This window comes from Uranotaenia lowii, chromosome 2 (genome assembly GCF_029784155.1).
Source record: "Uranotaenia lowii strain MFRU-FL chromosome 2, ASM2978415v1, whole genome shotgun sequence".
Taxonomy (NCBI): Eukaryota; Metazoa; Arthropoda; class Insecta; order Diptera; family Culicidae; genus Uranotaenia; species Uranotaenia lowii.
Genome location: NC_073692.1, coordinates 382,290,924 through 382,305,939, shown reverse-complemented (window position 1 = coordinate 382,305,939; position 15,016 = coordinate 382,290,924). Strand labels below are relative to the sequence as shown.

At 36.3% G+C, this 15,016-nt stretch overlaps 1 protein-coding gene across 6 annotated transcripts in view; it reads right to left on the bottom strand.

Moving 5' to 3' along the window:
• The window catches only part of LOC129749101 (uncharacterized), a 141,948-nt gene that overhangs the window by 58,952 nt on the left and 67,980 nt on the right, over positions 1 to 15,016 (bottom strand). For all 6 annotated transcript variants that reach the window (XM_055743967.1, XM_055743963.1, XM_055743965.1 and 3 more), the window contains one exon: positions 7,516 to 7,717. In XM_055743967.1, the coding sequence (XP_055599942.1) occupies positions 7,516 to 7,717 (202 nt within the window). The remainder of the gene's footprint in view (positions 1 to 7,515; positions 7,718 to 15,016) is intronic.

The window sequence follows — 15,016 nt, the reverse complement described above, 5'->3', positions numbered from 1 at the left end:
GAATTGGAAAAAAAATCTTAGCTTATATTTTATAAAATTTTATTTTTCTCTTGTTTTTTTCTTTTTTTCTATCATTTCCTTCTCACTTATTTTTCTCTGTACTCTCTCTGTTTCTTTTTGAATGCTCTGTTCTGTCTAGGTATTTTCATGTTTTTTCTCTATTTTTTTCAATGTTTGCTCTCTATTTTCCTCTTTTTTCTCTCTAATTCCTCTCTATTTCCTCTCTGTTTTCTCTGTGTTACCTTTCTGTTTGCTCTCTGTTCTCCCTCTGTCTGATTTTCCCTATTAGTCGAATTAGTTCCTCATTACTGAGCATATTCCCGACAAGTGTTTTTCACATAAAGAACCTTTCATGCTTTTACATCGTAAAAATGTAGAGTCAATTGGCTCGATCCAATTCTAGATCAAATAAAAACTTGATTCTAAAGATTGGTATTTTTCCTAGAAATAATATAACTCTATAGTTTCTCTTCTCAGTATTTATCTTTATAACAAACCGCGATATATAAACGGTCGTAATAATTTCTGGGAACATTTAATTACTAATTTACACCCCTTGATCATAAATAATAAACTTTAATATTTTTCGAGAAATCCTAATTCCGGTCTTTGCCAAAATGGTTTCGAAAAACAAATGATACATCAACCGAAACCTGACCGGCGCACCGCCACCATTCTTCATTCGCAACAACAAAAACAACAATTCCCCAACCATGGAAAATGCATTTTTGGCTCCGTTTCAATCGACTGACTCTGGGGCGCGAGAGCGATTTGCAGTTTCCGGAATCAATTATGTTCGGCGCGGTTTCGAGGAGCACCGGAACAGGGGCGGGAGGGGCCTAGGGTGAGACAAAAGCGGCGGCCATATTTCACCACCCCTAGAGCGCGTAAGTATTGTTTAACGGCCTATGGGCAATAACAACAACCCCCAAACGTCCCCGCTTTTTCCAACCCCGCGGATTTGTCTAAACCGCGTCACTCCCATCGTAAATTTAGCTGGATGCAAATTCGCGCTTTAGTTTAGTAGTTATTGTTTTTTGTTATTTCAAATTTGGTCTCGTTTTAATGCTCATTCGGTCAGCTACTTGCTACATTGCCTATTAGCTAACAGAGCGCGCTGGACGACGACGAAACGAACGGATTACGAGATTTTATTTTGGGAAACACCATTTTACTTAACGATTTGCTCATTCACTCACCGAAGTTCGAAGCCGCGGTCACCCACCACCAATTGGCGCATATTAAAATTAGGTTCGCCGCTTAAAAAGGCCCTTTTGTGGGACTCTGGGTAAATAAAATGAATGTCTGCGCACCTTTTTCTTTTTGATCGTGCGCAACAGTTTTCAGAAACGAGATCGGGGTGCATGTTTACAGAATGGGTGAATATTATGCAATCAATTAATTCGCTGTTGGGTTGTAGTAACAATGCCATTGACTTTGAAGGATTAATTATTGAAAAAAAAAATTATTCCTAAGAGCATCGTATGCAAGTTTCTCAAAATTTAATCAACACATTATATTGCAATCTCTATCACATTTCTCTATAATTTATCTCTTTTTTCTCTTTTATTTTTCTCTCATTTCTTTCTCATTTCTCTCTCATTTCTCTCTCTCATTTCTCTCTCTCATTTCTCTCTCATTTCTCCCTCATTTCTCTCTCATTTCTCTCTCATTTCTCTCTCATTTCTCTCTCATTTCTCTCTCATTTCTCTCTCATTTCTCTCTCATTTCTCTCTTGTTTCTCTCTCGTTTCTCTCACGTTTTTCTCTCATTTCTCTCTCATTTCTCTCTCATTTCTCTCTCATTTCTCTCTCATTTCTCTCACATTTTTCTCTCATTTCTCTAAATTCTCTCATTTCTCTAAATTCTCTCATTTCTCTAAATTTTCTCATTTCTCTAAATCCTCTCATTTCTCTAAATTCTCTCATTTCTCTAAATTCTCTCATGTCTCTAAATTCTCTCATTTCTCTAAATGCTCTCATTTTTCTAAATTCTCTCATTTTTCTAAATTCTCTCATTTCTCTAAATTCTCTCATTTCTCTAAATTCTCTCATTTCTCTAAATTCTCTCATTTCTCTAAATTCTCTCATTTCTCTAAATTCTCCCATTCCTCTAAATTCTCTCATTTCTCTTAATTTTCTCGTTTATCTAAACTCTCTCATTTCTTTCATTTCTCACAACTCTCCCATCTCTCTCAACTCTCACTTTTCTCTCAAATCTCTCCTTTCTTTTAATTCTCTTCTTTCTCTCAACTCTCATTTCTCTCAATACACTCATTACTCTAAACCCTCTCATTTCTCTCAACTCCCTCATTTCTCCCAACTCTCTCATTTCTCTCATCTCTCTCATCTCTCTCATCTCTCTCATCTCTCTCATCTCTCTCATCTCTCTCATCTCTCTCATCTCTCTCATCTCTCTCATCTCTCTCATCTCTCTCATCTCTCTCATCTCTCTCATCTCTCTCATCTCTCTCATCTCTCTCATTTCTCTCATTTCTCTTATCTCTCTCAACTCTCTCATCTCTCTCATTTCGCTCATTTCTCAGAAAGTTCAGAAAGTTGGTAGACTTGAGAGAAATAATAAAATTAGAGAGTTGAAAGAAATGAGAGAAATGAGCGGGTTGAGATAGATGATAGAAACGAAAAAAATGAAAGAAATGAGAGGGTTGAGAGAAAAGAGAGAAATGAGAGAATTGAAAGAAATCAGCGAAATGAGAGAGTTGAGAGTGATGAAAAAATTGAGTTTAATGAGAAAGTTGAGAGAAATAAGAAAATTGAGAGGGTTGGGAGAGATGAGAGAAATGTCACTTATCTCTCCCAACCCTCTCAATTTTTAATTTCTCTCAATTTTGTCATTACCTTCAACTTTGTCATTTCTCTCATTTCTCTCAACTCTCTCATTTCTCTCAACTCTCTAATTTCTCTAAACTCTCTCATTTCTCTCAACTCTCTCAACCTTCTCTGACTCAACTCTTTGAACCTTCTCTCCTCTCTGCCTCCCATCTGTATAAAATATGAATTCTCTGAAAAAAAATATTTTTCTCAGATTTTTAGATGATTTTGAGATGAAATTATTTAAACATTTTTTTATGGTTTGCAAATTTAATTTTTAATGCATTAAAATACTTTGAAAAATTGCACAGTACTGCATTAAACTAAAAAATGTAAAAAAAAATTCGAGACCATACATGGGTATAAAATTTCAAAACACTTTGAAATTTTTCACTTTTATGGAATCTTTCAATATCTTCAGGCATAGTTCTCAATTCTTTCCAAATTCTCGATTCACTTCAGTCCCTCAACTCTGTACCATTTATCTGATATCTAAATTTCTCCAAACCCTAAATTCCCTTCAATCTCTCAATTTTATCTAACTCTGAACTCTCACTTTTCTCTCCAATCCTTTGATTCTCTTATCGCTCTCTTCTCAATTTTGTCATTTCTCTCATTTCTCTCAACTCTCTCATTTCTCTCAACTCTCTCATTTCTCTCAACTCTCTAATTTCTCTAAACTCTCTAATTTCTCTAAACTCTCTCATTTCTCTCAACTCTCTCAACCTTCTCTGACTCAACTCTTTGAACCTTCTCTCCTCTCTGCCTCCCATCTGTATAAAATATGAATTCTCTGAAAAAAAATATTTTTCTCAGATTTTTAGATGATTTTGAGATGAAATTATTTAAAAATTTTTGTATGGTTTGCAAATTTAATTTTTAATGCATTAAAATTGTTTGAAAAAATGCACAGTACTGCATTAAACTAAAAAATGTAAAAAAAAATTCGAGACCATACATGGGTATAAAATTTCAAAACATTTTGAAATTTTTCACTTTTATGGAATCTTTCAATATCTTCAGACATAGGTCTCAATTCTTTCCAAATTCTCGATTCACTTCAGTCCCTCAACTCTGTACCATTTATCTGATACCTAAATTTCTCCAATCCCTAAATTCCCTTCAATCTCTCAATTTTATCTAACTCTGAACTCTCACTTTTCTCTCCAATCCTTTGATTCTCTTATCGCTCTCTTCTCACCCTTAGTTTATGTTTTTTAATCTCTATTTTTTTATTTTTTATTTTTTTTTGTAATCTCTCGCAACTTTCACTTCTCAAATCTCTAAAAAGTTTTTAATCTATCAAGAAGAATTGATATAATTTATAAATTCTCTTCAGTCTTTCAAATCTCAACAATCTCTCAATTTTCTTTTAACTTGCAATTCTATCCAATTCCCTAAATCTCTTCCATTCTTTTCAAATCCTCAATTCTCTCATTTCTCTTTAAGCTCTAAATTCTTTCCAATTTCGCAGTTGTGTCTATTTTCTCAACTATCTTTTGTCTATTGATTCTCTCCAAACTCTCAATTCTCCTAGAAATTTTCGCTCTCAAAGTTCGCTCAAATAATTCAAATCTCTCTAAACTGTAAATTTTCTACAATCTACGAATTTCTCAATTCTCTTAATCTATAAATTTTCACAAATTTTTAAATTCGCTTCAATTTTTCAGATCTCTAATTTTTCTCCGAATGCTGGATTTTCATGTATTTAACCAATATTTTGTTCCTCGTAAAACTTTCATCGCATTATTCTCTCCAATCTTTAAAATTCTTTTTTTTAATTCACTCCAATGTTGTAATTTTCTAAAATTTCTCACCTTTCTTCAATCTCTGAACTCTCTCAAATTTGTCTAATATCTGTAATTTGTTTGACCTTTTTAAATCTCACATTTCGCTTCATTTGTTCTCTCACTTTCCTATTCTCTTATCCTTCGAATTGTTCAAACTCTCTAAATTTTTAGAATAATATTAGCTCAACAAACTTCCACTGTTGGATTTGATTTTTTTTAAATTTAGTAACTTATTTTACATCAGTCGAAGTATTTTTTTTATTGAAAATATAATTCTATCAGAAAATGTTATATTTTAAGAGATTTTTAGTGAATATCAAAATCTTATTGGCTTGTTTTTTTTTTTTATTTTCTTGAATTTCTTGATTCAATTGATTTCCAACACCTTCTTTTTTTCTTCAATTCTTTTGAATCCCATGACACATTCCACGCGCTTGTACCGCTCAAAAGTGATTTTTATCCGTTTGCGTATCAAAAAATCTCAAAATTGTCTATAATTTTGATAATTCAAATCACACGAAACCAACGAAAAAAGAGAAAAAAGTTTTTTTTCACATGTGTTAGATGATTTTAAAAATCAGTTTTTTTGTTGAAAAAAGTGGTGTTTTTGACAACTTTTTCAAAATCATTAATTTTAATATATGGATGATTTTTTTTCGGAAATATTTTTAGTATGTTCAGAAGCCAAAAAACACGGCTTCATTTTGTAGAAAAAAGATTTTTTTTATATCCAATATAGTTGGTTTGAAAAGCGAACAAAAACAGTCGCAAATGAGTGAATTCACGTCACAAAAAAAGGGAAGTTTTTAATTTTACGAGAAAACTCTGACTTTTTTTAAATAAAAAAAATGAGATTTTCTTCAAAAATGATAAGACGATTCTGAAACACTCAAATTTATAGAAATCGGTAGGAATCTAGCTGAGTTACAACAGCGCGAATGAGTGAATTCACGTCACAAAATTTGATTTTTCGTTAAATTTTATATGAAAATGTGCTCTGAAAGCTGTTTTTACCCTCCAGATGGTCGGATTTTGACAAATCGAGCATAATTTAGTTGATTTTTTAATAAGTTCATTATTTTCAAATAAAAATGCAAAAAGATTGAAAAAAAAATTTTTTTTGGTGAATCTTTAAATAAAGACAGTAGTTATTTTAACATATGATCCATCAATATGTTGCTATTCAAGTGCCAATCAAAATAAGGAAAAAGTGAGGTGCAGATACTAAAAATTTATGATTGTAAAAGTCGGAACAACAAAATATCGTTTTTGAAAGTCTACATAAAATTTGAAGACTACAAAGAATGGTTCAGTATAGCCACAGTATAACTTTATATTTCGTGACGTGAATTCAGTCAACTACCCTGTTCTGTTTGAACTGAGTGAATTCACCTCACAACTTCAAATCAGCATTACTTCGTTCGTTGTTGTTCAATCGAGAAGCTCTGTACATCAAATTGTGGGTAATTATTTTCTTTACAACTCATTCGATGACACCGATATTCTATTTCCACAGAGAGAACAGGAATTCAAGGATGTATGTACTAAAGTCCGAAATGGTTAATTCTAGCGTAAATTCACGTCACAAAAGTAATTAGTCACAACAAAAACAACTTAAATTTTAAAATGACCAAATTGTATTCATTTTGAAGGAAATTCAATTTGCGATCGTTTACTACATTTTTTTTTCATTTTCAAGTAAATTGGTTGACTTCCAGAACGATAACAGTGCAGAAAAGTCCGGAAAAGCGATTTCACGTCACGGTGGAATGTGTCCCATGATTCTGACAATCTTTCCCAATACGCTTGATAATTTCATTGGAAAAATTTATTCAATTTTTTAACATCCCCTGTTTATTACTGCATTATTTTGCACACTTCGAACTGTATTCATTTTATTGTTTATACGTGATCACAGTTAATTTTACTGTTTTGTATAACATCAATTTTTCAATATTTTGTTATTTTTCAAAATTTGCAAATTTAATTTTCAATTTCTATATTTTCATTTTTTTTAGTTTCTTATTTATACATCTTCAAGTCGACTAATAAACAATCAATTGCATTCTTATATAAACAAACTTAAAACTTTTCAATTTCCCCATTCGAAACCCACTCTGAGGTCATTTGCATTTCCCGATTACAACAGCCATAAATTTTCTTAGCCCGGACCAGTTCAACGAAAGTGAAATCACACAACTGATCAAACCAACCAACAGAAAAGAAGCAAAAAGAGCGAAAAACCAACTTAAAAATTCAACTCAACCTCGGTCACTGCACACTGAAAAGTTTGATGAAATCGCCAAAATTATACCGAAATCGATCGTTAAAAAAAATAGTGAACTGGGGAGAAAACAAACCCAAAAAAAAAAGAAATAACAAGCTTAACCAGCTGACCATATAACCTGCTTCTTATCACCGATTGATGATCGTCCATGAAGAAACCGGCGCAGCCATATAGCTGCAATAATTTCGAAAACAACCGGACAACAACATTGGGTCTTGTTTATGATGATCTTGAACCCGCAACTCTCAGCACAACTCTCTCTGTCCAAATTGACAGTTGAGGTTAAAAAACCTCAAAACAGATTGTCGGTTGGGGAGGTTCACGCAATTCGGAATCATCGGCGTGACCAATTTGTGCGATTTCTGAAACTTCTTTGACCAGGTATGTGGGTGATAAGGTCTACGGTTGGCGATTTTCCCCCATAATAATGGCTTCAAGTTGATTTTGTCAGATTTTTGTTTTTTAAGGAAAGTTTGACAAATAAGCGCAATAAAACTAACTAGTAGATAGAGGATGTTTAGAGTGAAGGAAGCTTAATCGAAATAGATCAGAAAGTTTGTAAATTTGTTTTTTTTTTTTTTTTTCAATATGGTACCAAATATCTCACCTTAAACCGGAGGACGTCTTCCATCCGGGCGGTTTTGCCGTCGCTAACGCACGACTGAAAGAAGCTGGGCGCCACGGAAACGCCGAGCGCCTCGCTGGTCATTCCGGTTGCGGCCCGCTCCGAATTGCTCGCTATCACCCGGAACGTTCCGAATAGGAGCACCAGCAATCGCTGCGTGTGCCCTGGCAGTGACATCAGTAAACTGGAAGGAAAAATGGAGAGAAAAAAGAGTGATATGAATTTAGTGGTAACGCTTTTATTTTTAAGCAGGATCGCCAAGGTAAAGTTCGGCTCATTTAATGTCTGCAACGCTCTCTGTTTGACAATCTGGAATTGAAAGTCAAGAGTCCGAAGTTCAAAGTCCAACTTCCAGTTTTCCTATTTCGGAATTCAAAGTCCAGATGATGAAGTCCATCGTCCATAATCAAAGGTCATAGTCTGGAAGTCCAGAAATCAAACCAGAGTTTAAATTTCAGAGTTCGGAGTTCAATTCCCAAAGTCCCGGATTTAGACTCCGGAGACCCAGAGTTCAAAGTGCAGAGTTCGCTATCCGGAAACGGCAGTCCAGAGTTCAGAGTCCGTAATCTGAAGTCTAAAGACCGGAGTCAAGAGCCGGGAGCCTAGAGTCAAGAGCCGGAGTCTAGAGTCTAGATACCAGAGTCCGGAATCCAGGGTCCGGAGTCCAAAGTCCAGAGTCCAGAGTCCAGAGTCTATAGTCCATAGTCTAGAGTCCAGAGTCCAGAGTCCAGAGTCCAGAGTCCAAAATCCAAAGACCAAAGTCCAGAGTCCAAGGTCCAGAGCCCAAAATCCAGAGTCCAGAGTCCAAAATCCAGAGTCCAGAGTCCCGAGACCTAAGTTCAGAGTCCAGAATCTAGAATCCCGAGTCCAAAGTCCAGAGTCCAGATTCACGAGTCCAGAATCCAGGATTAAGATTTAAGAGTCTAGAGTCCGGAGTCTAGATTCCAGAGTCCAGAGTCCAAGGTCCAAAGTCTAGGGTCCAAGGTTCAGAGTCCCGAGTCTCGAATCCAGGGTCCAGAATCCAAAGTCCAGAGTGAAGGGTCCAGGGTCCAAAGTCCAGATCCCAGAGTCCAAAGTCCAGGGTCCTAAGTTCAGAACCCAGAGTCCAGAGCCAAAGTCCAGAGTCCAAAATCCAGAGTCCAGAGTCCAAAGTCCTGAGTGCAAAGTCCAGAATAGAAAATCCAGAGTCCAGAGACCAGAGACCAGAGACCAAAGTCCAGAGTCCAGAGTCCAAAGGCAAGAGTCCAAAGTCCATAGTCCAAAGTCTAAAATCTAGAGTCCCGAGTCCGAGGTCAAGATCCCAGAGTCCAGAGTCCAGATTCACGAGTTCAAAGTCCAGAGTCCAGAGTTCAAAGTCCAGATCCCAGAGTCCAGATCCCAGAGTCTAGAGTCCAGAGTCCAGATACCAGAGTCCAGATACCAGATTCCAGAATCCAGAGTCCAGAGTCCAAAGTCCAGAGTCCAGAGTCCAGAGTCCAAAGTCCGAGTCTAGAGTCCAGAGTCCAGAGTCCAGAGTCCAGAGTCCAGAATCCAGAGTCCAGAGTCCAGAAACAAGTGTCCAGAGTCCAGAATCCAAAGTCCAGAGTCCAAAGTCCAGAGTCTAGATCCCAGATTCCAGAGTCCAGAGTCCAGAATCCAGAGTCCAGAGTCCAAAGTCCAGAGTCCAGATCCCAGAATCCAGAGTTCAGAGACCAGAGACCAAAGTCCAAAGTTCAGAATCCAAAGTCCAGTGTCCAGAGTCCAGAGTCCAAAGGCAAGAGTCCAAAGTCCAGAGTCCAAAGTCCAAAATCTAGAGTCCCGAGTTCAAAGTCAAAATCCCAGAGTCCAGAGTCCAGATTCACGAGTCCAGAGTCCAGATTCCAATGTCCAGAGTCCAGAGTCCAATGTCCAGAGTCCAGAGTCCAAAGTCCCGAGTCTAGAGTCCAGAGTCTAGAGTACAGAGTCCAGAGTCCAGAGTCCAAAATCCAGAGTCTAGAATCCAGAATCCAGAATCCAGAGTCCAGAATCCAGAGTCTAGAGTCCAGAATCTAGAAACAAGAGTCCAGAGTCCAGATTCCAAAGTCCAGAGTCCAAAGTCCAGAGTCCAGATCCCAGAGTCCAGATTCCAAAGTACAGTATCGAGAGTCCCGAGTCTAAAGTCCTGAGTCTAGAATCAAGGGTTCAGAGTCCAGAGTCCAGAGTTCAGGGACTAGAGTCAAGGGTTCAGAGTCTAGAGTCCAAAGTTCAGAGTCCACAGCCCAGAGTCCACAGTCCAGAGTTCAGAGTCCAGAGCCTAGAGTTCAGAGTCTATAGCCAAGGGTTCAGAGTCCAGAGTTCAGAGTCTAGAGTCAAGGGTTCAGAGTCTAGATTCCAGAGTCCAGAGTCCAGAGTCCAGAGTCCAGAGTCCAGAGTCCAGAGTCCAGAGTCCAGAGTCCAGAGTCCAGAGTCCAGAGTCCAGAGTCCAGAGTCTAGAGTCTAGAGTCCAGAGTCAAGAGTCCAGAGTCCAGAGTCTAGAGTCTTTAATCCGGAGTCCACAGTCCAAAGAGCGAAGTTAAAAGTTCAAAATCCATAGTCCGGAGCGAAGAGTTAGCAGAATTTTTTTTTATAACAATTGACTTTTTTTTTATTAAAAATATTAACCATCGTCTACCATTCAAAGCTTATACATTTTTTTATGACACTCGTTGTCATCATCACTTCCTTGTTATCTTTCGAATAATCGATTATTTCTTTCCAACAACACAACACAAACTTTCGCTTTGTCTTGGGCAGATCTTCAAGGCAGCAAACTCAACGAACTCAATGATAAGATTGTGGTAATAAACCACGCGACACCGTAGACGGAGAACTTTTACGAGCCAATAAAAATGTAAACAAATGCTCCCATAGTATATCATATTCTGATTGAAATTTCAAAAGTAAAACATTGTTATTCAGATACACCTTTGTCTCATTATGGAAAAATGCTTCCGAACTACGCTTAATCATCTCCCTTTTTCGAAACGAACCGGAAGCTTTCCATTTCGTCATCTTTACGTTAACTATCTCAACAACTATTACTAATGCCAACTTACACCGTTTTGAATGAAAAATAACAATAAGTTTTTGTTTAATTTACTCGAATGATTGTTCCCGGACAGGTAAATTGCAGTTCGAATCTCGATTCATTGGTTTTACATACATCAAAAGGTACAAAGGTTGAATTTATTGCACGGAAACATTGCATCAAACGGTGAACACGTTTGAATCCACTGAGGAATGACTCACTCATTTTCTGGTTGATTCTGATAAGCTATCTATCTAGCCAAGTTGTCCCTTTATTAGGCCCCCGTTTAGCAAATAAAACTTAATCGGGTCTTGCTTACGGGATGGGTCTCGTTTAATCTTCGGTAACTGAGTAATGACTCAGTTGTCATTTTTTTTAGAAATCTGTTGAACTAGGGAAATTTTGAAGAACTTGGCCCTTCAAACTTGTTGACACTCTATGAATCGAAAGATAGATCTCAAAGTCTTGTCTCTTATTTCTTAATTCTCAATGCTCAATTCATTACTCACAATTTTAATTCTCTACTTCCCTAATTCTCATTCCTTATTTCTCAATTATTAATTTTCATTTCTTATTCCTGATTTATCTTTCCTCACGTCTGCTTTCTCATTTCTCGTTTCTCGTTTCTCATTTCTCGTTTCTCGTTTCTGATTTCCCATTTTCATTTTCTCATTTCTCATATTTACATTCTCATTCCTCATTTTCCAATTCTCATTTCCCATTCCCATTGCCTTTTCTGATTCCCTGTTTCCAATTTCTCTTTTCTCATTTCTCATTTCTCGTTTCTCGTTTCTGATTTCCCATTTTCATTTTCTCATTTCTCATATTTACATTCTCATTCCTCATTTTCCAATTCTCATTTCCCATTCCCATTGCCTTTTCTGATTTCCTGTTTCCAATTTCTCTTTTCTCATTTCTCATTTCTCATTTCTCATTACTCATTTTTCATCTTTCATCTTTCATCTCTCATTTCTCATTTCTCATTTCTCATTCCTCATTTCTCATTTCTTATTTCTCATTTCTCACTATTCATTTCTCACTATTCATTTCTCATTTCTCATTTCTCATTTCTCATTTATCATTTCTCATTTCTCATTTCTCATTTCTCATTTCTCATTTCTCATTTCTCATTTCTCATTTCTCATATCGCATTTATCATTTCTTCTATTCCATTTCTCATTTCTTTATTTTCATTTCTTTATTTTCATTTCTTTTCTTCATTTCTCTGTTTTTATTTCTCACTTCTAATTTATCATTTCTCACTTTTCGTTTCTCACTTTTCATTTCTCACTTTTTATTTCTAATTTCTCATGACTCACTTCTCACTTCTCACTTCTCGCTTCTCCTTCTTACTTTTCATTTCTTATTTCTCATTTGTCATTTGTCATTTCTCATTTCTCATTTCTCATTTCTCATTTCTCATTTCTAGTTTCTCATTTCTCATTTCTTATTTCTCATATCGCATTTCTCTTTATTTTTTTTTTCATTTCTCTGTTTTAAATTCTCACTTATCATTTTTCGTCAATTTCGTTAGCATCTCAAGATCTGAGGAAAAGTGGGACAAATGGCTTGATGATGTTCATCAAAAAAAATTCTTCTGGTATGTCTATCTACATATGTAGACAAATTTAGCCTTATTATTTCAAATAATTGTCGAATTAACCTTCAATCAAATAAACCGAATCCTGGGAATTTTCACTTATTCAGTCAATCGAAAGCGATGACAAACCGGAAGATGCCGACCCGGGGAGCAAGGTTATATATTGTGTTTATTGATGAAAAATCAACCAGGCATAATGGCATCATGGGAGTGTGCCACACAGCGTAAACGATGCATGATTTTGGGGTGGGGTAGCTAGAACGCCGAAGAAGATCACTCCTCTTGGCTGCCTAATGGTCGTCGAACGCTGATGTGATACATCGTTCGTGTTCGGTTTTGCTGTTTATAGCCGTCTATAAGGATTCCGAAAGAAGAAAAGAGGAGAAAACATACGGGAAACGTTCCCAGATTGAATCCACTTGTCCGTACATGATCTGGTGTCTGCCATGCTTGAGTTTAGTCAGAAGGATGGCGATGACGATGACGATACTAGGACGTCGACGACGACGACGTTCCGTTCTGTTACATGTCATCAACATATCAAACGTATGGCCGGTTTGGCCTGGTCCGGGGCAATATGTACTTTGTCTTGGCCACCTTTCCTCTCTGACTGAAACCCGGATCGGCGCAGTTGTTGATGAATCCGGTAATATTTGACGATTTACATGTATGACGCTGGTGATGACCATCGTCATCCCAGTCCTCGCCACTTTCATCCAAACCATTGAACATACCTTACAAGATACTATTAGCTAAAACACACGGGGCGGTAGCGATTTACTGAAAACATACATATGTCTCTATTACCCCGATCCCGGGGGGAAAAAAGGTGCAAAACATCATCGATGTGTCAGCGTTGTTTTTTTTTATTTTGGCGGAATCGTCGTGTGTGGTGCGAAAATTTGCTGATTGACGTACGCTGACATGTACTATCGTTTTCGCGCTCGCCAAACCAGGCTTGATGCTCTTGAGACTGACTGGCTGGCCGAGGTCAGAAATTAGTAGAACCATTCCCGTTCGGAGCAGAATAGCGATGCTGGGGTGGGTTTTTTTCTACAGATTTCATTCTCGTAGAAGTATGAATGAGATAAAAACCGAGAAATTTGTTTCCGGTTGATGAGGGGAAACATTTTTTGTCAAACAATTTCAGTGGTATACGCACTTGATCCATGATGAATACCGTTGATAAGCTGTTGGTGCTGTGTTTGCTCAAAGTCATTTTGTTTTTCTCATCAAGCGTGCCACAATAGGGTGTCCCATTATGTCTAAGAACGATTCTGATACAGCCCTGCTCATTCCGGATGACGTTCAAACAGCTTATTTCCGCTGTGTGTTGTTGTTTACAGTTCAACTTAAAACTCTGTGTATCGTGAGTTCCAGTTTCATAATTTTCGTGAAAATGAGAAGCATTTCCCTGGAAAATTTAAATCGCAAAAATATCGTGCACAAATGTTGTTCCTCCACAACATTTTGCTGAGTCAGATATTGAAAATGGAAGAAGGTCGAAATCGATTCAGAAGTATAGATAGGAAAGCAGCTTCGTGGCCAAAAAAAGTTTCTGAGCAAAAAACGGGACCGGTGGACAAAACTTTGGACTGGAATGTTCATCCGTGCTTACGCCAGTAAAGTTCGGGATTTGTCCAAAAAGTGGGATCTTCTCTCGGCACTGTCCCTCGTGCCAATGTAAGGTCGGAGTCAAAATCAAGCTGCTTCCGTCAAACCGAGAGCTCATAAATACTGTGTGGAAAATCGGTGTGCGTTTTCATCGACCTATTACAACCTATTAAAAGTATTAAACTGTTCGGGATGGGTAGTGTTGACAGACGGAGACATCAATTTTGACCGAAATGTTTCTTCCAAGTTAAATGTTTAGGTTCAAGAAATTTATTTTTCCTAGAAACGTGAAATTACTTTAACCCAAAAGGAAGAAAGTGTTCACAAACATGTCAAAAAATTAAAATAGCCTCCGACGGTTTTAAGTCCAATATAACTCTATGCCTAAGACAAGACATTTAATTCTACGACACTGTATGACGTATACGAATTGATACTTATTTTAAATTTTCAATTTGTATATGTATTGAAACTCAAATCTCACTCACAAACTCACATAAACTCTACCTCACCTATAAAATTAGTTTAAATTACAATGTGTATCCAAACAAACTCATCCTTCACTTTATAATTCATCAATTTGAAAAAAATACACATTAATTTATGCTGATATGAAATGTTCTTCGGGAAACAAATTTCAGCATTATTATTTTTTTTTGTTGTTCTTCTAATGCTCAACTATACATTTAAAAGGGTTTGATTAATTAAACTTGGCAAAAAAAAATTACTCAGCTTCACCGTGGCATTCTTCCCTAACCGAGACAACAAAATTTACATTTTTCTGAAGTGCAGTGAATTTAAGAGCTTATTTTGATTCATTTTGAACTCTTCTGCAAAATTCTGCACTTTTATAACAAAACTTCAAAACATAACAAAAAAAATTAAAATAATGTTTTTTATCAACTTTCCTTAAGACCGCAAGTAATTTCGACTTTTGCGAGAAAAAAAGTTGTAGATGTTTTCTATAAGTTTACTGATATAATTTAAACGAATTGTTAAAGAAATATTCACTAAATTGAATTTGAGATATATATCTTATGCAAAAATCAAATAGATTTGCAGACTAAAAAAATGTTAAATGAAATACAACATTTTTTTAACTTCCTTCAGTAATGTCCAAAATATTTCACGTTAGAATTTTTCAAAAACTGTACCTAGTATTTAACTTTTTTTGATCACTCATCATCATCAGAATTAAAATATTATTCATTTATTGGATTAAGGTTTTTTTTTTCTTTTATGTA